At 43.9% G+C, this 23,118-nt stretch overlaps 3 protein-coding genes across 3 annotated transcripts; 1 reads left to right on the top strand and 2 right to left on the bottom strand.

The window, feature by feature from the left end:
* Positions 1–5,933: 5,933 nt before the first annotated feature.
* LOC104418993 (F-box protein SKIP23-like) lies at positions 5,934–8,681 on the bottom strand. The gene is made up of 2 exons (XM_039302020.1): positions 7,722–8,681; positions 5,934–6,527 (listed from the first exon to the last, which is right to left on the bottom strand). The coding sequence occupies exons 1-2, from the start codon at positions 8,529–8,531 to the stop codon at positions 6,489–6,491; spliced, it is 849 nt and encodes a 282-aa protein (XP_039157954.1). The 5' UTR covers positions 8,532–8,681; the 3' UTR covers positions 5,934–6,488.
* Positions 8,682–9,841: 1,160 nt separating this feature from the next.
* Positions 9,842–17,513, bottom strand: LOC104418994. Its single transcript, XM_039302499.1, has 3 exons — positions 16,214–17,513; positions 11,676–12,779; positions 9,842–11,288 (listed from the first exon to the last, which is right to left on the bottom strand). The coding sequence occupies exons 1-3, from the start codon at positions 17,375–17,377 to the stop codon at positions 11,250–11,252; spliced, it is 2,307 nt and encodes a 768-aa protein (XP_039158433.1). The 5' UTR covers positions 17,378–17,513; the 3' UTR covers positions 9,842–11,249.
* A 189-nt stretch (positions 17,514–17,702) lies between these two features.
* LOC104418989 (F-box/LRR-repeat protein 10) lies at positions 17,703–20,716 on the top strand. The gene is made up of 4 exons (XM_010030479.3): positions 17,703–18,045; positions 18,312–18,517; positions 18,646–18,739; positions 19,029–20,716. Exons 1-4 carry the CDS (start codon positions 17,866–17,868, stop codon positions 20,490–20,492), a joined length of 1,944 nt encoding a protein of 647 aa, XP_010028781.1. The 5' UTR covers positions 17,703–17,865; the 3' UTR covers positions 20,493–20,716.
* The last annotated feature ends 2,402 nt before the right edge of the window (positions 20,717–23,118 follow it).

The raw sequence follows: 23,118 nt of genomic DNA, 5'->3' as shown, positions 1-23,118 counted from the left end.
AAAATGACAGTAAAATCAAATTAATGCCGGTCGACGAGAGTTTTCCAATTTAGTGGAGTCACCCACGATCAGTCATTCATCTCAATCAAACTGACCTATCTCTGATTTCAAATCGATTTTATATTGTGCCGCAATGATCTCTGAAGATAAGCACGGTCGAGAAGTCGATTTCTAGTCGAATTCTCAAGTCTATTTGCCTTAAAGTCCTTAATAGCTTACCCAGCTAATCTAGTTTTTTCGTGAGTGGCAAATTCAGAGAACAACACTATAGTCACGTTGACGAAATGCTCAATTTATTTAATCGAAATCAAAACACAAAAATCTGGATGTCACAACTCTTCCCCTCTTATAAAAATTTCGTTCTCGAAATTTAAATCTTTACCAATCCTTATACAAAAGGTGGGGGTATTGTCGTCTCATTGAGTTTCACTTTTCCATGCTAATCCTTTGGTCTCGTGGTGTTATTCGACCATTTTGACTAAGTAGACCATCTTGGTACACAAAATCTACTCTTTCTGAACCAACAACTGAACTGAGCTTCTCACATATAACACTCTGTCGTTCACATCTGACTCCGATCACGACAATTGCAATCACTAACTACTGAACTGACTCTGGCCTGTGATCTTTCTTCACTTCACTTCTTTTTCACCACTGAAATTATGTACCCTCTGCTATGCATTGCTTAAGAAAGAACCCTTTGACAACTCTGTCAAACTTATAATCTCTTATCTAGATTCATAATATAATTCATCCTCGACACTCCATGCTAGTGAATTATTTGATGCACACCCACTTCGGTATACCCATTCAAAACAAGATCTATTTGTACCATACCAAAGTGGACCGACTCCATCTATCGATTGACCACTATCCTCAAATGGTATCAGCACTCCCCCGAATCCTTAGTAAGCCTGTCACAATGTTCCATTGTAATATATTTTCGTTCCCACTTGGGACTCTCGAGTGATGGTAAAAGCTCTCCTGATTTGCATTACTGAACTTCCACTTACTGACATCTCTGGCACTTGCAAATTGCCTGGCGGTATCTACCTTCATGTCAGTCTACCAATCTAGCTGACGTCGATTCTGATCTACTTTGAATTGTCTAACCAAATACTACAACTGCCATAGTAAATTTCTAGCAATTTTTCTTACCTGAGTGCTATAACATCAAGTACACTCAATCACTCATGGAACTCGAATGTTCCATCCTCAGAAATCTTAAGGTCAGATTCTTTCTTACCAGTATCCTCTTATAAGGTCTTCTGAACATCTCTGTCAATCAATTAGCGCCAATCCTAACTTGAACATCTGGTTCAATTTTGAGGGTGACTATAAAATTCAAAAGGTAGCATACCTCAAATTTGAAAACCAAATTTCGAACCCTTTTCAAGTAAAGTTTATACTTTAGCCAGCCTATGCGTAATTGAAGACTCTCGGCTCAACACATTAATGACTCATTTCGTTCCTCCAGGGTGATACTAGATAACACCATTACAGTCCTGCCAAGGTTCTGATTCACGATACCATTTCATATTCAACTTATTAGGTTTCAACTGGCGGAACGGTTATGCAACAATCTTCTCATGTTGTATCAACACGAAAATCTGGATGTCACAAGTGAGGCTTGGCTAGATCTGGGTGAGCTGCGTTGGCGACCTTCACAGCCCATCTAGCGATATGTAGCGGTCACTTTGGTGAGTCCTTTATCTCTTTTTTTCTCTTTTTCTCCAGTTTTTTTAAAATATTTTAGTTTTTTTTTTTTAAAAATATTATTTAAATAATATTCAAAGGAAAAATTAATAAAAAATGACATGTAGAGAGAGATATTATTTTAAAATGCCATATGAGCATTTTCCATTAAACAAATTGACAGTATTAATGAAAAGACTCGTGTCACGCCCCCTTTACTCGGAGGTCGAGCTACGGATTATTTTGTGACATCCTAGGCTTTGTCGTCGTCCTGAATTCATTTGTCTCTTATTTATCCGTATGCGGAAAACATGAACATACAATCCCCAACACAAATATCATAGGAATGTGAGATACAACATCACTAACATACTTTATATATTACACATGTAGTAAGCCTATTCCCCGGTCTTACACATCTTACAAGCTTCAAAGCTCTATTTTATACTCACCCAAAAGAGAGCTTGGGGTATCCCTATCTCTGCTATGGCGGTTACTATCCAAAATTGGGAACCCTTGTTTTACTACTTGGGCCATTATACATAAGCTTAGTCCGAATTTTCAAACGGATCATCATTATCACTAAGATTTGGGTTCGGGTTGTCAAATCCTCGGAGAGGCCCTATCCAAGTGTCCTCGTACCATCTAAATCAGGTTTCGAAGTGCATCGGGACGAGCTCCTCCAATCCTTTTTCTATCCACACGACGGACAACACTTTTCGATAAGTAATATTAGTCTCGCATCTATTATGTTCGATGTAGTGATATAAGTCTTTACAGGACAACCAAAATGCATAGTAACCATAATTCTAAGTACCTATAAAAGAAATAAGAGTGAGTACTGGATATACTCAGTAAGTATAGCCCTCGACCTTCAGTTAGAACATCGCTTCACCATCAACACTAGTCAAAACATTTCAAGCAAACAGTGTTAAAGGCAAATCAATTGTAAGGATGCAACCATACTTCTTACAACCATTCATGAGCGTGATGCATACCGTGAGCTTATGCACTTCTGGCCTTTCTTTCTTACTCATGCATGCCATGCTTACTGAGCTTTCTCTTATACTTGGGACTCAAACCCAAATCTTTCCGGAGCCGTCTTAGGACTTGAACCCAATTCACTTTGGGCTTTTATCTAGGCTTTTGGCTTTTTGCCGACTTCTAGGACTTAAACCCAGTTAATATGCTCAAGACTTGAACCCAAGTCTCTTGCCATCCTCTGGGACTCGAACCCAATTCTTGCCAAGAATTTGAGGACTTGAACCCCGTTCTTATCTTTTCTCACCTTGCTCGAGTACTAATTCCCTTTTTAAGGGCATACTCAAGCTTCATGCATGTGCCATGAATTATGCATTTCTTGCTCAAACATAATGCACATGCCATGAAATCATGAATTTTCTTATCTACAACTTGACAAACAAGCCTAAGCCCAAAGCTTCGCTCAAGTAACAAGCATAAAGAAATCTCACACCAATCCAAGACGTAAACTCGGTACGCCTCAATACCGAATCACATCTTATGGTTATAGGCAAACCTCGACTTGTACCGAACAAAAGCGATGAACCATGACTTCGTTCCGTTCACACAAGAAAATTCAAGAACATGAACAAGTCGTAGAATATATCAAACATCCAAGAATCAATCGACCTACCCTCGGCTTGCTAGAGAGAGAATTTCTTAGGGTCGAAGACGTAACAAATGCTACTAAAGAAAGGAAGAAAACTACACTTACGTGGATAAATCTCGAACTAAAACTCGAACTACAAAGGAAAGGGCGGCTTGCTTGAAAGCCAAAAGAGAGAGAGAGGCGTGAGGAGGAGGAGGAAGGGGAAAGTGGATGGCAAGGTGAAAAATGAGGAGAAGTCCTCCTATTTATGCTACTCAGCGCCATCATTACCAAGCCAAATGGTCCATTCCAAATTTTCCAAGTATCCCACTTAAGATCCTTAGTTGGCAAGCCTATTTGTACAATAATTGAACCTAGAGAATGAGTTGGACGGCTAAAAGATCTCGCTTGGCAATATAAATTATAGGCGTCATCAATATGGCCCACTTTTTGCATTTTTATTGGACTACTTGTATCCCACATTTAATGAGCATTTAATGAAGTTTGAAGATAAGGCTATCAAAATTGCCAACTTGGCGCCTAAACTTCTTAGGTCATTATTGAGGACTTTAGGTATCGTTTTCCGATTGGGCCACATGTGCATCGTCCTTTTCTTGCCCATCAAAGATATTTTTGACCTTATCATGACTTTTGAAAAGTCAAATGACACATCACCCACTTCATTTAATGAGGGTGTTCTAGAATCTTCTTTATTTCATACTTTTCTTCCTAAAGAAGGCAATCTGGAGAATTCCGTCATCTAAGTTGATTCTAAGCCGGAAAAGGAATCATTACGTACATCTCAAAAAACTGAATCACGTATACAAGAGGTTCGGCCATCATGCCCTACGCTCGGCCAAACCATTCCCTTGGATAGTCGATCGGCCTAGATGGTCGGTCCATTGATCCTTCAGTTGGTCAAGGCCAATCCCATTACTATCCATGACCTAACACTAAGTCAAGACACTCATGGACCTTAGAATTAGTGATGGAGTACTCGGGTCTATCCTTGAACTCATTCTGGTCGGTACTCGATCCATTCGTATAGTTAATGGTCAGTGCATTACCAATCTACGATTAGACATTACCAATTCAAGATTCATTTCCGATCACTTAGCATTAAATAGGGAATAATGCATTTTTGATCGAAAGACGATCACATTTAATTAAGTCGGATCGTCCGTGTATCGGTGCATAGTCAAGCGGAATCATCTATGGTTGGGCACTATGACCAATCAGATCGACCCATGACCATCCGCCAATCCAAAATCATCATGTGACCAATCCTCATTATCAACAAGTCATCTTATGAGTTTGTGATCCTATCCCACCGGTATGGTCGATAGATAATTCATGGCCGACACCTCAACCAATTCGTGAGCAGTCGGTCGAACCATAGCCGATCCTTGATTCCTTATCGATTGAACCGATTGATCCCATGGCCAATGGCCCTTGGTTGATCCATTCAGGACCTTATGGCTGATCCCTACGGGGTCAGAATCAAGGATTTTACAACTCAATTGTACAAATTTGATAAATTTTAAAACTCGATTGCATTTAAAAGAAAATTAGAAATCAATTGTATTTTCATGATAAATTTTAGGACTTGTAGTGCATATATCCCTAAATAATGAATCCAAGCTTATGAATGATTGGGCCAGACCAGGCTGTGGTTGAGCCTGGGCCACCATGCAAGACGGATCCCTCGAATGGTGTCGTCACGCAAGCAATCTCCTCTCCTGCATGCCGTGCGTCGTCACCATGTGAAACGAAATTGAAGAAGCTCGTCTCACCATTGCTCATCGGACCAAGATCAACCGATAAGCCCCCGTCTTCCTTCCGAGCACGAGAAAGGGAGAGAGGGAGCAATAGAGGAGGAGGAGGAGGTGAGCGTGGTGGGGTTAGACCAGCTGTCATCGGCTTTGCGGGCAACGATAATGCCGAAGCTGAACGTCTCGTCGATCTGCTCCGCCGTGTCCACATGCAGGCCCTTCCGCCACTGTGCTTGTCATGTCCTCTCCTTCATCCCCAATATCCATCTCCTCGTACGTCCCTACTCGCTGCTTTGTAGCCTGGCTTGATTTCGCGGTTCTTGACCTAACCCATTGAAATCTAAATGTTCATAATCTCACTTGGCAGTTCCTACCAATATAATGGGGTTGCGAAATTGGAGGAACCAAATGGAAGTCTCGGACTTGCGATTGTGGAAGAGATCAGGGGACAAAAGATGGATCGAACTTATAAAGAATTTGCTTTTACTTTACTTTTGAAAATTTGTCCTTGCAATTCAAGTAAAACCCAAAAAGATCATCATGGTATACGAACATAAAGATTCAAGAATTCCTCTATGAGAAAGTGGACGTTCCATTAATGAAAGCCAGATAATCCTTTTGACTGAAGTTTGTATTTTGTGAAATTGTTGTTTCTGTTTGTCAAATTCTCTGGAGTTGGCTGATAGGTCTGAATTCTGCAGGCAACATACAACCGATACCAATCCTTAAACTCCTGGACTGTACCACAGGCGTCACGGCAGTGTAAATGATTCAAGCAAAAACTCGACAACAAAAATTTGCCTGCTTGGCAAGTGATTTACATCCTCGACGCTTAGGAAAGACCTTAGAAGCATAACTTACAATAAGAAAAGCATCCATAAGTGAGTACGGAGGGTAAAAATAGTCACAAGACCACACTTTCTATAGCTCAAAAAAGAATGGCCTTCCTAATCTACGTCAAGTGGCCAACGGGCATGCGGCCCTGCTAGTAAAGAGAAGGGTTCGAACCCCGTGAGCACCCCACTATACATAGAAAAGAGGAGTGAGACCAAAAAATATCCATACATATCTATATATAGTAAACTGCTCTCTCTGCCTCTGCATCAATCAACATAGACCATCTAGCGAAATCCTTAATGAACAGTCGAATATATAACAAGACCCGTTTAATGATGCGGCCCTCTATGTGGATCTAAGCATTAATCTCATAATCAGCTATTTAGAGAATGTATTGTCACCTAACCAGACCACCTTCTTGCCTTCCTTCAACGTCAATAGGAGTTGCCTTGGTCACATGCGGCGAGCTGAATCAACCTCTCTAGAACTTTCTAACCATGTTATTCGTGTACAATGCCACGAACGAACGATTTGATTGCCGCGACATCCTTTATCCAAGAAGACCAACCTCCGCATTACATTGCCGGAGCTTCCAATTGATTTCGAACCTGAGGCTATTGCCAAGAGGGTATTAAATAGTTTATAGAAAGGAGAAATGACAGAAAATGCTTAATGAAATATGCTTTATCAGTAACAAAACCAACTATGATAAAGCATGCGGAATCTAATGTTAAGTTCCAACATTCTTCCAGGAGTGACTATAGTCCACAGTTTCCCTTTTGGCAAAAATAGGGAAAAGTGTCGGAAAAGTCCTAAACATATTGATACCAATTTAATCCTAAATCTTCTGATTTAGTGCCAATTTGATTCTTCCAACTAATTTTGGCCGAATATTATTTACTGAGATGCCAGACGTCCTATGTAGCATAACCAGCGACTAAGGCGAATAATTTTTAAAGATATTAATTATTTTTTATTATTTTTTTCTGATTTTGTTTCCTTTCTTCTTATTTTTGCAGCCAATCGGCCACTGGTCACAGGTGATGGCTGCACAAGCTGGCCTCACGTATTGCCTGGGTGAGGGTCGCCATCGCCCGCCCAAGTCGGCGAGGCCTGAGTAAGTGAGCCTCCGCGTGGGCTCTACTCGCTGGATCTAACAAGGCCGGCCCCCACCTAGGCCAAGGCAGCCTCGCTAGGCATTGGATTCCCTCGCCTAGGCGAGGCCCAGCGAGGGGAGCCCTCACCTATTATAATATTGTTTTTCTATTTTTTTTTTCCTTTCTTCTTCAGTTGATGATTAGCCTTAGGCAAGGATCGTTGTTGCCCACCTAGGCGAGGCTCCCTCGCCTATGGTGGCCCCTATATGGTGGGCAACAACGATCCTTGCCTAAGGCTAATCACCAACTGAAGAAGAAAGGAAAAAAAAATAGAAAAACAATATTATAATAATAATAATCAAAAAATTAAAATACCATTAAAATTGTCTGCAAAGGACACCCAGCGTCCAAGTCATTAATATCCGGTCAAAAAACTGAATTGGCACTAGATCAAAAAATTTATAACTAAATTTGGCACAAATGCAATAAATTTATGACTTTTTTAACACCTTTCCTTAGCAAAAGTATAACTAATGCCTGAAAGGAAGTAGCTATGACATACATTTAGAACATGATGATAGAATGTAGCATCAGAATATGCTGACAGAACAGAGGAAATCTCCAGCGTGCTCCTATGTGAATTCCTATACTTCCTAGGACCGACAAACATATAATAGATGATTGAAAGAATTCCAGGAAACAAATGCTTACTGCTGAGGTCCTCGAAGCAATCCAATCTGGAGGAGGCCAGAACAGCTCTGAATAACCTGCATAATCTTCTGTAGGTCCAAAAAGGCCACTATCCATGTCATAGACACAGATCCCAAGGCTCGAATTTCCTGCCTCTTCAACATAACCCGTGTGGAATATGCAATTCCCTTTAGAAGCCCCTAAATCTGCAGCTGAAGCAGAGAATGCACATTCATCTCCCAGAAACAGCACCCTATCCCCTAAGTCTTTCACCCCATTCCACACCTTCTCTTCTCTGTCTAACTTGTAGACATTGAACCGGAGCGTCATCTCCATTGCAATCCCCGCATTAAGGCTAAAATAAATGTAGACCATGAGCAGCTCACCGACGGATTCCACCAACTTCTTCTTGTGACCACTAAAGTTTGACTGCACAATCAAGGTCACACCCAAATCCAACCCGACAACGACCGTCCTCCCAGCGCAATCGACAGCATAAAACTCCCCCTTAAACAATATCACGTCGTCGTACGTCGACGGCGACGGCAGGTCCTGAAGGAACCACCGTTTTTCCTCAGATTTGAACATGGCCAATTTCCCTGACTCAATCCGGAGCATCGCAACATCATTTCCATTGCCTAAACACATAAAAGCAACCTTATCCGGGAAAGGTACGCCTGCACCACCACGATTGTCACGGATATTCGAGCACCGCAACACATACTCGGGCCCTAACTCCAGCACGCGCAGATTTATCAAGTCCAAAACTCTCGGAAAATCCTCAGGCAGCCGATCGAATTCGCAGCTGGAGAGAGGGTTCAGTAAATGCATCCTCCCGGGGAAGTCCTCCCCGACTTTGAGCAGCCACCCTCTGGGGACCGTTCGGTCGCCGGATCGGGTGCGCTCCGAGGAGGAAGATGGTGTGCTTGGAAATGAAGCCTACCTCGATGCAGTCGTCGGGATCCCTACCGTGCCGGAGGATCCGCAATCAGCCGTTCCCGAAGAGGTTGGGGCTCGGTGCGGCCGACGAACGCCAGGAAGAGCAGACGGATCGGAACCGGAGGACGTCGAACCGCGTGTCGAGGCGGCGCGCGATGAGCCGGAGGAGGTCCTCGGGCATCCGGCTCCAATCGGCCATAGAGGCTGCGGGATGCGCCCGGGACATCGAGCAGGATCGGCGAGAAAACGCGAGAGAAAGTGGGGGGAATCCGCCGGGAAAATTTACAGATGAACGGACTTCGTGCTTCGGAAGGAAGCAATCGCAGTGAAGCGGGAACGAACGCGCGCTTTCGAGGCTTAATTACATCTTTGCCCCCCGTCCCTGTACTTTTAAAAGTTTTTTCGTTCAACCCCCTGAATGAAAGCTTTCCTCTCAATTTAGCCCACGATCACCTGTGTACATAATGAATCCAAGCTTACGAATGAATGGACCAGACCATTGAAGCGTCGGTGGCCGGAGCTTCGTGCACCATTGCTGCATCATTCGGCGACTGAGATACTGCTTTGCTTGCTATAAAACCTCGAAAGGGTGAAGAAGAAGGTGGGAGGCGGGAGTGATTTTTGGGAGATTGAGAAGAAGAATGGGGAGTGTTTGGCTAGCAGGTTTAGGTATTCCACGTACAGGTGATGCTCATATCACGATTTTGTTCTTCTTTTTAAAAAAAAAAAAATTTGGCTATGCGTAAAATAAAGTCTCCTGCTAAAATCTCGATGTTGTTTTTTTTTTTTCTTTCTCCTTTTCAAATACCCTTAATTACGTAGTTCCCCTTTGTATTTTTAATTTTGTGCAGCTGGCCCCTACTTAGGACTCCCTATAAAAAAAACATAAACATTAAGAAGGGAAGAATTTATTTCTATGGACAGTTTTATTGGGATTTTTATTATTTTAAAGAATACATAAAAAGAAATTAAAAATCAAGCTCGAGCTTATCACATGGGTTTGGACATGGGTTTGGGACGACCCATCATTGTCGCAAGTCGTGCCTTAAGCCGATTCAAGTATAGCGCGTGCCTATTAGCAGTTACATTGCTCAAATCTCGAGAGAAATGTGAGGTAATTAGAACCTATCAAGGGCTACAATCATGACAATATCATGGTATTAAGTACGTTAAGATTTCTGAAAAGAGATGCGAAAGATAAATTTCAAATGAACCCCTGAAACGATAGCTCTCCTCTTAATTTAGCCCACAATCACCTGTGTAAATAATAACTCCAAGCTTACAAATGTTGTGAATTATCACCATGTGAAACAAAATGGAGAAGCTTTGATCTCAATTGCTCATCGGACCAAGATCAAGCAATGAGCCCCTTCTTCCTTCCAAGCACGATAGATCGGCTCGACCGGCGACGATAATGTCTGGTTTATCTTCCCATTCAGAAGAGAAGATGGCTCCTAGTCCCTTCTCGATCAAGCACACGCCTTACGGCTCTCCTTTGCGACCCCATCTTTCTGTTCCTCTCCCTTCGGTGGAAATCCGGGAAGAATGCCCTCGTCCACAAACGGCAACAATCACAAAAAACACGAAGAGAAACCAGCAGCACCAGAATCCGAAGAGATATGGTCATATGCTGGGACCATTACTGCGAGGCGGTTTTCTGGGGATGCACCCGAACGAGATTGACGATGAGTTGGGTCCAAATGCAGGAAATATTAGCAGCGTGAATTCATGAGTGGGTCTATATGTATGGGAGAAGTACAGAGAATGTACATGTGTCAGAGTAAATGAGTAGAGAAAAGATGATACTGATTTGGAGTTTCCTAGTATTGTGTTTTCAGAGAAGCACCCTATTGGCCTCTGAAGATCAGGGAACCAGGCATATGTGAAATTGCCTTTGGTTGCCCATTTATCTTCTTTGTGCTTGAGAGAGAGAGATCTCAATGAAGGTGCCGAAAGTGACAATGGGGGCCCTGGTGATATGAATCTTCCAGTGGTATGAATCTGGATGGATATGGGTTCTGTCCTTGCAATGCAATTCAAGTAAAACCCTGAAATATATATGAACATGAAGGTTTGAGAATTCGTCTAAAGAGAAAATGGATGCTCCATTAATGAAATCCACACAATCCTTTCGACTGAAGTTTATGTTTTGTGAAATTGTTGTTTCTGTTTGTCAAATATCTGAGTTGGCTAAAAGATTGAACTCTGCCTTAGGTAGGTTCTCTGTCATCAATAGGGGCAACACACGACCGATACTAGTTCACAAACTTCTGGACTGTGCAACAGGCGTCATAGCTATGTAAATGAATCAGGCAAAAACTCGCTGGCAAAAGTTTGCCTCTTTGGCAAGTGACTGACATCCTCCAAGCTTAGGAAAGACCTTAGAAGTATATTACTTACAATACAAAAAGCATCCATATGTGAGTACAGAAAGTAAAAATAGCCACCTAACCAGACTACCTTCTTGCCTTCCTTCAGTGCCTCGGGGTCCATACAGTGAGCTAAATCAACCTCTCTAGCCCTTTCTTACCGTGTTATTCATGTACAATGCCGTGAACAAACGATTCGATTGCAGCAACACCCCAATATCCAAGAAGACCAACCTCCACGTTACACTGTCAGTGCTTCCAATTGATTTTGAACCTGAGGCTATCACCAAGAGAATATTAAATAGTTCACAGAAAGGAAAAATGACAGAGAATGTTCAATGAGATATGCTTTGCCAGGAATAAAACCAACTATGATAAAGCATGAAGAATCTAATGTTGAGTGCCAACATTTTCTTCCAGCAGTGACTATAGTCCATGGTTTCCACTCTGGCAAATATAAACCAATGCCCACAAGGAAGTAACTTTGACATATTTTTGGAACATGATGATAGAATGTAGCATGAGAATATGGGACAGAATAGAGGAAATCTCTAGTGTGCTCCTATACGGATTTGTAGGACTGACAAACTGAAAAGTCTAACAATGATGCAAAGATTGGATAATTAATAATAGATGATTGAAAAGATTCCAGAAAACAAATGCTTACTTCTGCGGTCCTGGAAACAATCCAATCCGGAGGAGGCCAGAACAGCTGTGAATAACCTGCATAATCTTCTATAGGTCCAATAATGCCACTATCCATATCATAGACACCAATCTCAAGGCTCGACGCTCCTATGACTACTCCAGCATGATCCGTAAAAAATATGCAATTCCCCTTACAAGCCCCTAAATCTGCAGCTGAAGCAGAAAATGTACATTCCTCTCCCAGAAACAACACCCTATCCCCTAAATCTTTCACCTCATTCCATACCTTCTCTTCTCTGTCCAACTTGTGGACCTTCAATCTGGTTGTCTCCTCCTCCCAATACATATTGACCAACAGCAGTTCGCCCACAGATTCCACCAAACGCTTGTCCCAACAATCAAAGGTCGACTGCGCAATCAAAGTCACACTGGAATCCAACCCGACAACCACAGTGCGCCCATCATTGTCAACGGCATAAAACTCCCCCTTAAACAATATCACGTCGTCATATCCCGACAGCATGTCCTGAACGCGTGACCACCGTTTTTCCCTAGATTTAAACATGACCATTGTGCCACCAGGGATAAGCCTGAGCAGCGCAAAATCATTTTCATTGTCTAAACACAAAAAAACAACCCTATCCGTGTCCCATACCTTATTATAAAAGCCATAGCTGAGACAATTGGAATCCTGCAACACACACTCGTGCCCTAACTCCAGCACGCGCAGATTCATCAAGTCCAAAACTCTCGGAAAATCCTCAGGCAGCCGATCGAATTCGCAGCTGGTGAAAGGGTTCAGTAGATTCATCCCCCCGCGGTCGTCCTCCCAGACTTTGACCAGCCAACCGCTGGGGACTGTTTGGTCGCAGGATCGGGGCACTCCGACGAGGAAGATGGTGCGCTTGGGGAGAAGGTATAGCTCGGTGCAGTCGTCGGGATACCCCTCGTGCGGGATCGTCGGGATTCGGCCGCGCCGTAAGGGGTTAGGGCTCGGTGCGAGCGAGGAGCGCCAGGAAGAGCAGACGGATCGCAATCGGAGGACGTCGAACTGCGTGCCGAGGCGTCGCGCGATGCGGCGGAGGAGGTCCTCCGGCATCTGGCTCCATTCGGCCATGGCGGGTTACTCCCGGGAGATTGTGCAGGATCGGTGACTGACTGAACTTCGAGCTTTGGACTATGCACTCGCAGCGGAACGTGGATTTACTTGCGCTTCTGGCCCAATTACATTTTTGTCCTCCATCCCCGCACTACTACGGTACTTTCATTCAACCCCCTAAATGGCAGCTTTCCTCTTAATTTAGCCCACGATCGCCTGTATAAATAATAGGGGTATTTGCCCTACAAAGCTTAGAATTTCAAAAAGTGTAATCAAATCCTATAATTTATCAAATTAATGCAATTCAATCCTTTCATTTAACACTATCAATTTGTCTAACTGAATATGCCAACAGGACATTTTAAAATTAATATATCTCTCATACGTGTCATTTTTTTATTATTTTTTCTTTAAATATTATTTAAATAATACCAAAAAATAAAAAAGCTAAAATGTTTTTTAAGAAAAAAAATTAAAATGGCCAAGGGCTCACCAATGACTGCCACCGCTACCGCCCATCGTTTGGAGGGGCTAGTGAGGATGGCTGGGGAGCCTTGTTGACGAACCTTGCTAGGCCTGAGTGAGGCTCACCTAAATATAGGCCAACGTAGGGCGAGCTACGCTAGCAACCTTCACCGACCCATCCAATGATGGGTGGTATCCACTAGTGAGTCCTTACTCTCTTTTTTTCTTTTTTTCAATTTTTTTCTTAAAATATTTTAGCCTTTTTAAAAAAACAAATATTAACTAAAATTCAAAGAAAAAATTAATATAAAAAAATAGCACGTATGAGAGAGATATTTATTTAAAAATGTCATATTAACATTTTTCATTAAAAAAATTGACAGTATTAATGAAAAATTCGATTGCATTAATTTAACAAATTTTAAGACTTCACTGTATTTTGAACTCAATTACATTTTCATGATAAGTTTTAGGATTTTAAATAATGAATCCAAGCTTATGAATGATTGGGCCGAACCAGGCCGCAGTTGGGCCTGGGCTAACACCTTTCCCACACAAGAAGGATCTCTCGAACGGCGTCGTCGCACAAGCTATCTCCGCTCGTGAGTGCTGTGCGTTGTCACCATATGGAACGAAATCGGAGAAGCTCATCTCTCCTTTGCTCATCGGACCAAGATGGAGCGACAAGCCCCCGTCTTCCTTCCGAGCACGAGGCAAGCATGATGGGGCTGCATCAGCTGTCGCCGGCTCTGCTTGCGACGATAATGTTGAAGCTGAACGTGTCGTCTATCTACTCCGCCAGGTCCACATGCAGGACCTTCCGCCACTGCGCTTCCCACATTCCCTCCTTCATCCCCAGCATCCATCTCCTCGTATGTCCCTACTCCCTCCCTCTCTCTCTCTCTCTCTCTGAGTGTGCTCTCTTCGTAGCGTGGCTCGATTTCGTGGCTCTTGACCGAACCCATTGATCTAAACGTTCATAATCTAACCTGGTGGTCCCTAACATTATAGCGGGGTTCCAAAATTGTAGAAACGAAATTGAAGTCTCGGACTTGCGATTGTGGAAGAGATCAGGGGACAAAAGATGAATCAAACTTACGAAAATTTGATTTTACTTCTGAAAATATGGCCTTGCAATTCAAGTAAAACCTCAAAAAGATCATGAAGTTATATAAACATAAAAGTTCAAGAATTCCTCTTTGAGAGAGAGGATGCTCCATTAATGAAAGCCACGCAATCCTTCTTACCAAAGTTTGTGTTTTGCGAAATTGTCGTTTCTGTTTATCAAATTATTTGGGGTTGGCTAATAGATTTGAACTCTACAAGCAACATACCACCGATACCAATTCATAAACTTCTAAACCATACGACAGGCACCATGGCCGGGTAAATGATTCGGGCAAAAACTTGACGGCAAAAGTTTGCCACCTTGGCAAGTGATTTACATCCTTAACGCTTAGGAAAGACCTTAGAAGCATGTAACTTACCATACGAAAAGCATCCATAAGTGAGTACAGAGGGTAAAAATAACCACAAGACCATACTTTTTATAGCTCAAAAAAGAATGGTCTTCCTAATCTATGTCCAGTGGCCAATAGGCATGCGGCCCTGCTAGTAAAGGGACGGATTCGAACCCCGCGAGCACCGCACTATACATAGAAGAGGAGTGAGACCAAAAAATATATATACAGTGAACTGCTCTCTCTGCCTTTGCATCAATCAACAAAGACCGTCTGGCAAAATCTATAATGAACAGTTGAATATAACAAAACCTGTGTAATGATGCGGACCCTCTAGGGGGATCTGAGCATTAATCTCGTAACCAGTTATTCAGAGGATGCATTGTCACCTAACTAGACTACCTTCTTGCCTTCCTTTAGCGTCGATAGGAGTTGCCTTGGTCCCATACAGCGAGCTAAATCAACCTCCCTCGCCCTTTCTAACCGTGTTATTCATGTACAATGCCGCGAACCAACAATTCGATAATGGCAACATCCCACATCCAAGAAGACCAACCTCCGCGTTACGCTGCCGGTGCTTCCAATCGATTTCAAACCTGAGGCTATCACGAAGAGAGTATTAAATAGTTTATAGAAAGGAGAAATGATAGAAAATGTTCGATGAAATATCATTTATCCGGAACGAAACCAACCACTGATAAAGCATGAGGAATCTAATGTTAAGTTCCAAAATTTTCTTCCAGAAGTGACTATAGTCAAAAATAGGAAAAAGTGTTAGACACGTTCTAAACCTATTTTTGGGCGGATATTACTTACTTGGACGTTGGACGCATTGTGTAGCATAACCAGTGACTAATGTGGACAATTTTCAATATTATTTTAATATTCATATTATTACTTTTTATTTTTTCTGATTTTTTTTTCTTTTCTTCTTATTTTTGCAGGTGATCGCCACAGGTAATGGCTGAGCAGGCTGGCCTCACCTAGGCAATGGTCGGTGTTGCCATATGAGGCTCGGCCAAGTGAGCCTTGGTGAGGGCTCCGCTCACCAAATCTAGCAAGGCCAGCCCTTGCCTAGGCCAAGGCAGCCTCACCAGGTGTCGCCTTCTCTCACCCAGGTGAGGCCTAGCGAGGGGAGCCCTCGCCTATGGCGGGCAACGGCGACCCTCGCCCAAGCAAGGCCAGCCCGCTCAGGTGGTGCCAATCACTAACAAAAGGAAGAAGAAAGGGAAAAAAATCGAAAATATTAAAATATTATTAAAAATTATCGATGCCCAGCTCCCTTGTTATTAATAACCAGTCAAAATTAATCGGAATGACTGAATTGACAATGGACCAAAAAGCTTATGACTAAATTTGGCACCGATGAAATGAGTTTAGCACTTTTTTAGAACACGATGATAGAATGCAGCATCAGAATATGCAACAGAACAGAGGAAATCTCCAGTGTGCTCCTATATGAATTCCTCTAGTTCTGAGGACCGACAAACATATAATAGATGATTGAAAGAATTCCAGGAAACAAGTGCTTACTTCCGAGGTCGTCGAAGCAATCCAATCTGGAGGAGGCCAGAACAGCTCCGAAAAACCTGCATGATCTTCTGTAGGTCCAAAACGGCCACTATCCATGTCATAGACACACATCTTAAGGCTCAAATCTGCTGCCCTTCCAACATAATCCCTATAAAATATGAGATTCCCTTTAGAAGCCCCTAGATCTGCAGCTGAAGCAGAGAATGCACATTCATCTCCCAGAAACAGCACCCTATCCCCTAAGTCTTTCGCCCTGCTCCACACCTGCTCTTTGCTGTCCAACTTGTAGACCTTAAACTGGACCGTCTCGCTCGTAAGGTAATCTATTAGGCTTTCGTGGTCGTTCTCCGCATCCAGGCTCCTATCCCTGTAGACCAACAGCAGCTCGCCGACAGATTCCACCAAGAACTTCTCACGACCACGGAAGTTCGGCTGCACAATCGAGGTCACACCCGAATCCAACCCGACGATCACAGTCATCCCAGCACGATCAACGGCATAAAACTCCCCATTAAACAATATCACGTCGTCATACCATGGCGACGGCGTGTCCTGAATGATGGACCACCGTTCTTCCTTAGATTTAAACATGGACAATTTCCCCGACGCAATCCGGAGCAGCACATAATCATTTCCATTGCCTAAACACATGAAAGCAACCTTATCCGGGAAAAGTATGTCAGCAGGACGGCGGTCGTCATTATTCAAGCACCGCAACACATACTCGTGCCCTAACTCCAGCACGCGCAGATTCATCAAGTCCAAAACTCTTGGAAAATCCTCAGGCAGACGATCGAATTCGCAGCTGGAGAGAGGGTTCAGTAGATGCATCCTCCCGGGGAAGTCCTTCCCGACCTTGAGCAGCCACCCGCCGGGGACTGTTTGGTCGCGGGATCGGGGCACTCCGAGGAGGAAGATGGTGCTCCTGGAGAGGAAGTCTACCTCGAGGCGATCGTCGGGATCCCTGCCGTGCGGGCTGATCCACAATCCGCCGTCCCCGAAGGGATTAGGGCTCGGTGCGACCGAGGAACGCCAGGAAGAGCAGACGGATCGGAATCGGAGGACGTCGAATTGCGTGTCGAGGCGTCGCGCGATGAGCCGGAGGAGGTCCACGGGCATCTGGCTCCAATCGGCCATAGGGGCTGCGGGATGCGCCCCGGGCATCGAGCGGGATCGGCGGCGAGAAAACGCGATGACAAAGCGAGGGGGAGAATCCGCCGGCGAAATTTACAGGTCACTGGGACTCTGAGCTACGGAACTCGGAAGTCGGAAGGAAGCACTCGGCAGTGAAACGAGGACCAACGCGCGCTCTCGAGGTTTATACATTTGTGCCCCCGTCCCCGTACTTTTAAAGTTTTTCATTCAACCCCCAAAATGACAGCTTTCCTCTCAATTTAGCCCACAAATCACCTGTGTAGAAAATTAATCCAAGCTTACGAATGATTGGGCCGGATTCATGCCGACACCTTCCCATCGCAAGACGTTTCTCTTAAACGGTGTCGTCACGCAAGCAATCTCATCTTCCTAAATGCACATGTCGCCATGTGAGACGAAATCGTGGAAGCTCGTCTCGGGCCATCGTCTGCTCGCCGGACCTCGATCGGAGCGATAAGCTCCCGTCTTCCTTCCAAGCAAGAGAGAGAGAGAGAGTGATGGAGGAGGAGGAGGAGGAGGCGAGCATGGTGGGGCTGGACCAGCTGCCGTCGGCTCTGCTGGCGACGATCATGGTGAAGCTGGACGTGTCGTCGATCTGCTCCGCCGGGTCCACGTGCCGGACCTTCCGCCACTGCGCTTCCCACGTCCTCTCCTTCATCCCCAGCATCCATCTCCTCGTATGTCCCTACTCTCTCCCTCTCTGCTTTCTTCGCAGCCCGGCTCGATTTCGCGGTTCTTGACCGAACCCATCGATCTCCATGTCCATAATTCCGCCCGGCGGTTACGAAATTGGAGGAACGAAACGGAAGTCTCGGACTTGCGACTGTGGAAGAGATCCAGGGGACAAAAGATGGATCGAACTTAGGAAAAATTTGATTTTTTTAATTTGCTTTTTCGGGTCGAAGTCGAACTTGTCGATTGAGATGGTGGGCTTCTGTTTCAGGAGATCGCGCCTTCTATCGAATTGCTGGGGCCTCTGCTGCCGCCGAATCCTCTGATGAGGAGCCTGAAGGTGGACTGCGGTCGGCTCAACGATTCGGCCATAAGGTTGCTGGTTAGGCCGTCTTTGCACGAGCTCCATCTCCACAACTGTGCGGATTTCAGCGGCAAGCTGCTCTCCGAGATAGGATCGCAGTGCGGGGACCTAAAGTTTGTATCGACAATCCCTCTTTAATTTCTGTCCGCGCCTGCTTCTGGCGTCGGTCATGGTAAATTTGGTTATGTGCAGCTTGTAGAGGATTGGCTTTTGTTAACGCTGTGTTATTCATTTCATGGAGGTCTCTGTACTTGGGTTCTGTTGCTGAGAATAGAGGGCGAGCACTTCATGTTTCCGATCTTGACGAGTTGTTGAGTGGTTGCACTCAGTTAGAAGTGAGCTTCGTATTCTTAAATCATCAGTACAACCTTAATGCAACTGTTGCTTAAATTGATCTAATTGTGCATGTGACAGTAGTACTATGGTTAATTAATTATGTGTTGGATTCTACTTCTTATTTACCCTTCGAGCATGATAGAATCTAAGAAAAATCATCATTTAATGACCGCTCCATATCTGGCTGATTTTGTCACCTATTATGAGCGTATGGATTCATAGTATAAGCTGCTGTCTTCAGCTAGTTGGTTCGCGTCACTTATGTGTATGCCTTTTCTTGTCTTGCAGGCACTATTCCTCATGTTTGATGTGTCGATATTTATACGTCATAATTTTGCTCGAGTCTGGGCATTAGCTTCAACAAAGCTCACTTGTCTTGAAATCGGCTATATCTCATCAGTGATGATCACTGAGCTTCTGAGCCCTAATTTGGAACAGACGCACATTCAACCATCGGTGCTTCCTAGAATTCAGAAGTTAAGCCTTTCGGTGGACTATATCACTGATGCTATGGTCGGAACTATTTCTGGGGGTCTTCTGTCCCTTACCCATTTGGATCTTCGAGATGCACCGATTATTGAACCGAGACTTACATTTGACCTCACTAATTCTGGTCTTCAACAGATTAATCAGCATGGCAAACTGAGGCATCTTTCACTAGTCAGGAGCCAGGAGTTTCTTGTTACTTATTTCAAACGAGTTAACGATCTTGGGATCCTACTAATGGCCGATAGATGTGCAAACATGGAAAGTATATATCTTGGTGGCTTTTGTCGTGTCACTGATACAGGTTTCCGAGAAATCTTGCATTCATGCTCGAGTTTGTACAAGCTGAGGGTTGCTCATGGCACTTCATTAACAAATCTGGTGTTTCATGACATCCGTGCGACTTCACTCTCCTTGACCCATGTTAGCTTGAGATGGTGCAATCTTCTGACAAATGACGGTGTTGAAAATTTGGTGTCAAATGTGGATTTAAGAGTTCTTGATCTCAGGGATTGTAAAAGTCTCGGAGATGAAGCTCTCCGAGCCATTGGAACTCTTGTAAAGTTGAAAATTTTGCAGTTGGACGGTTCTGATATTACTGATACGGGGTTGTCATACTTGAGATGGAGAGTGATCACTTCGCTCACGTCACTGTCTCTGAGAGGCTGCAAGAGACTTACAGACAGAGGTATATTACTTTTGTTCGAGGGCTCCTTTAAGTATGAGCTGCAAGAATTGGACCTATCCAACACCCCTAGCATTTCTGATGATGGAATCTTGTCATTAGCAAGAGCTCGCCTTCCAATTCTTGAACTCCGCTTGCGACAATGCCCGCTCATTGGTGACACTTCAGTAATGGCATTAGCGTCTATGCAGGCTCGTGAAGAAGGGTGGCAAGGGAGTAGGCTGAGGTTGTTGGATCTGCACAATTGTGGTGGCATTACCCAACTGTCATTTAGGTGGTTGAAGCGACCTTATTTCCCGAGGTTGAGGTGGTTAGGACTGACGGGAAGTGTCAATAGGGATATGGTAGATGCTTTGGCCCGGAGTAGGCCTTTCTTGCATGTGTTGTGTCATGGGGAGGAGCTGGGGGCGGACCCATCCAACCGATTGGACGATTCATACATGCGTGAGTACGATGACTTCGATGAGTTTGAACAGTGGCTGCTAGGAGAAGAGGACAGTGGTGACGACGACAATGACGATGTTGATGATGAAGATGTCGCGATGGAGGTGGCTGGACGTGATGCAGAGATGGAAGACTAACTCTCAGGAGATTGTTGTTGTATGATAGGTACTGTTACTTAGTTATCCTCTATTGTTCGCTGAACAGTGAATGTACATATTGGATCTTGTTTATTGCAAACACTAGATAGCGTTGTGCCCTTTTGCACTCTTTTTCCACCCCTCAGTTGATGACTAATCGCATGTGTGCTGAAAATTGTATGCACTCTGATGCTGAATGCCGAAATTGTTTTTGTTTTGTTCCCTTTTTTTTCGCAAGAAACGCTGATCTTGTTTGATGCAGAGGGTTCTATAGGGGGGTTGGCATATTTACACGATCTTGTTAAGAGTGTCTTTAGAGTACTTGTTAGGCAAACAAAGAAAACTTGGAATTTTCAATGTGCTTACTTTTTCTAAGATGATATAATTATTACTTTGATGATCAAACTCTTTCCCTTAACGAGTGGCTTAAGGCATTTGTTCGTTGTTTGGGCTTTCAGAGCGTATCCTCTTCCATACATGTAACATGACTGTTCCCGTGGGATCACTTTCACGGTGACTCAACCATGACATTTAGTCGAGTCCTTTGATGCGGCATTGGACATGACGATCAACGGGGCTTCACAGTTCCTAGGACATGAGAATTTCTTCCTCGTACTGGGTTCAGAAACCAGAATGATCTGATTCTGAGCCGTCCTCCGGCAAAGAACTGGTACAAAAAGAGATCTCATTTTCGAAGACATTTGTCCACTTTAATGTTTGTGGTACCTCATATGAACTTTCGGTAACGTACTGTTGTCCATGGTCCCCGAAGGAATCTTGCTTTTGGGGACCGAACGAGCCATAAAAATCTTCGATTCCGATGTTGTCCTGTCTCGTGCCAATTGCCCTCGGTCGAAAGCTCTTGTACTTTGAAAGCCGAATGAAAATGAGGTCGCACCAGGCCTCTGGGCATGGTCCCAAGCTAGCGTTCTTGTACCCTCCCTTTGGTTTAACCGCGACTGCCAGAGGCCCAGGGTTAAATCTCTCAAATCGCGCGTGAGAACGACGACCGTGACCCATCCGGTCCGGGGCAATTTCTTAGCCTCCGGTACTTGCTAGCCCCTCCCTCCTTAGTGGAAAAGTACGTTTCCACCGTGAACGAAAGCGATGTCTTTTCTGTGGGCAAACCCTCCTTACATCAGCGGGAGACCACAGAAAAGTGATGCGGTCGCTGTCCCACCTGATCCAGACGACAACCAATCATGAGTGATGAGATTAGCATTGACTGTCGAGAAAAACTCTGGAAAAGCCCTCCTCTCAAAGTCGCGATAAGGCATCATATCGGAGTTTCAGAACAGGGAAACGTTGATGGAGTGGGAATATTCTAAGCCCCCACATCGTGACATGGTTGATTATATGATGGAGTTGTCGGGGGAGCATTAGTGACCCGCCGAAAGAGATTCGTAGATACCTCTGCTGCTATTGGATGAGACGATTACTAATGAAAAAGTTGTCCAAAAGTTCCTATATCTATTGTATATAGATCCATTTAGTTCTAAATATTTTAATTAAGTTAATTCAGAATTGAACATTTTGACAATTTATCGGTTCAATTATAAACTTTTTAATTATTGACGATATGCCAGTGTAGTCCTTCTTACCAAATATTCAAATAATAGGTTTTTAAGTAATAGGCTTTGTACTAAATCGGCAAAGTTTTTAAAAAAGTTTAGAATTAAGTTAATCGACAAAATGAAAGACTTAGTACCAAATTTGCAAATCTTCAAAAAGTTTAGGATTGAATTGACTGTCGTATTATAGGTTTTGTCGTATTATAGGTTTAGGACGTTTTAGATAATTATTTTGGCTCCGTGAAACTTGAATTTTAGTGGGCTGTGCAATTTCTATGTTTCCCACGTGCTTGTCTTGTGTGATTTCAATGGGTCCTCCGTTCACGTTTTGGCAAAACGAGTAAAATGAGGACACGATCCTTCCATGCGCGGAGATGGATCGGTGGGCCATTGGGGACATATGTGGGCCCGAAATTTAGAATTTCAATGGCTCTCTGGGCCACCCACGTTTCTTCTCCTCCCTTGTTGTTTGCGTTAATTTCTAGAAGCAATCTTTCTTGGAGCGTGAAGTAGCTAGCGACCCCGATAATGAGCAAGTCGGCGATGGCCACGTTGGTGAAGTTGTAGGGCAAGCTGCTCCGCCGGCATAGGCCGGGGTTGTGGCCTGGCGGTTGCTTCGATGCATCGCTCCGGCAGCTCTCACTTCTTCCAGGTTCATCTTGTGGGTGTCTACCAGTTTCCCTCCATTTCAATCTGTTTCTTTAGCCTTCTCGTTCTTATTCGATTAAAATCATTATTTCACTTGGGCGGATTATGTGGGTGAGTCTATGCTGGATCTGGAATGGGTTGCTAGTAGGCCACCTATATTATGAAGTACAAACAATGGGCCGATGTGAGTTAAGTAGGTGGATATGGATTGACCTTATTTATGATCCATTCAAACTCAATCAAACTCATCCATTTGTCATCTTTATCGATGCAAAATGATGACTTACTGACAAGTGCCATTGGACGTTGAGCGTGCAATGAGATGTGCTTTGTCAGTAATTGTGGTTTTAAAAATTTATGGATTTAATTAAGTTGAGAATCGGATAGTTTGCTTATTCTAGTTTAAG

The sequence above is a fragment of the Eucalyptus grandis genome, chromosome 9 (genome assembly GCF_016545825.1).
Source record: "Eucalyptus grandis isolate ANBG69807.140 chromosome 9, ASM1654582v1, whole genome shotgun sequence".
NCBI classification, from domain to species: domain Eukaryota; kingdom Viridiplantae; phylum Streptophyta; class Magnoliopsida; order Myrtales; family Myrtaceae; genus Eucalyptus; species Eucalyptus grandis.
This window is presented reverse-complemented; position numbering and strand designations above follow the sequence as displayed.

Excerpts from the sequence above, each read along its gene's own strand:
- LOC104418993 (XM_039302020.1), bottom strand. The coding sequence starts at position 8,531 with ATGCATTTACTGAACCCTCTCTCCAGCTGCGAATTCGATCGGCTGCCT. Across the intron at positions 6,528-7,721 it reads TTGCTTCGAGGACCTCAGCA|CCTCAGGTTCGAAATCAATT; the intron begins GTAAGCATTTGT and ends TCTTGGCAATAG.
- LOC104418994 (XM_039302499.1), bottom strand. The coding sequence starts at position 17,377 with ATGCCCGGGGCGCATCCCGCAGCCCCTATGGCCGATTGGAGCCAGATG. Across the intron at positions 12,780-16,213 it reads TTGCTTCGACGACCTCGGAA|CCCGCCATGGCCGAATGGAG; the intron begins GTAAGCACTTGT and ends TCCCGGGAGTAA. Across the intron at positions 11,289-11,675 it reads TTGTTTCCAGGACCGCAGAA|CCTCAGGTTCAAAATCAATT; the intron begins GTAAGCATTTGT and ends TCTTGGTGATAG.
- LOC104418989 (XM_010030479.3), top strand. The coding sequence starts at position 17,866 with ATGGAGGAGGAGGAGGAGGAGGCGAGCATGGTGGGGCTGGACCAGCTG. Across the intron at positions 18,046-18,311 it reads TCCCCAGCATCCATCTCCTC|GAGATCGCGCCTTCTATCGA; the intron begins GTATGTCCCTAC and ends CTTCTGTTTCAG. Across the intron at positions 18,518-18,645 it reads TCGCAGTGCGGGGACCTAAA|GTCTCTGTACTTGGGTTCTG; the intron begins GTTTGTATCGAC and ends CATTTCATGGAG.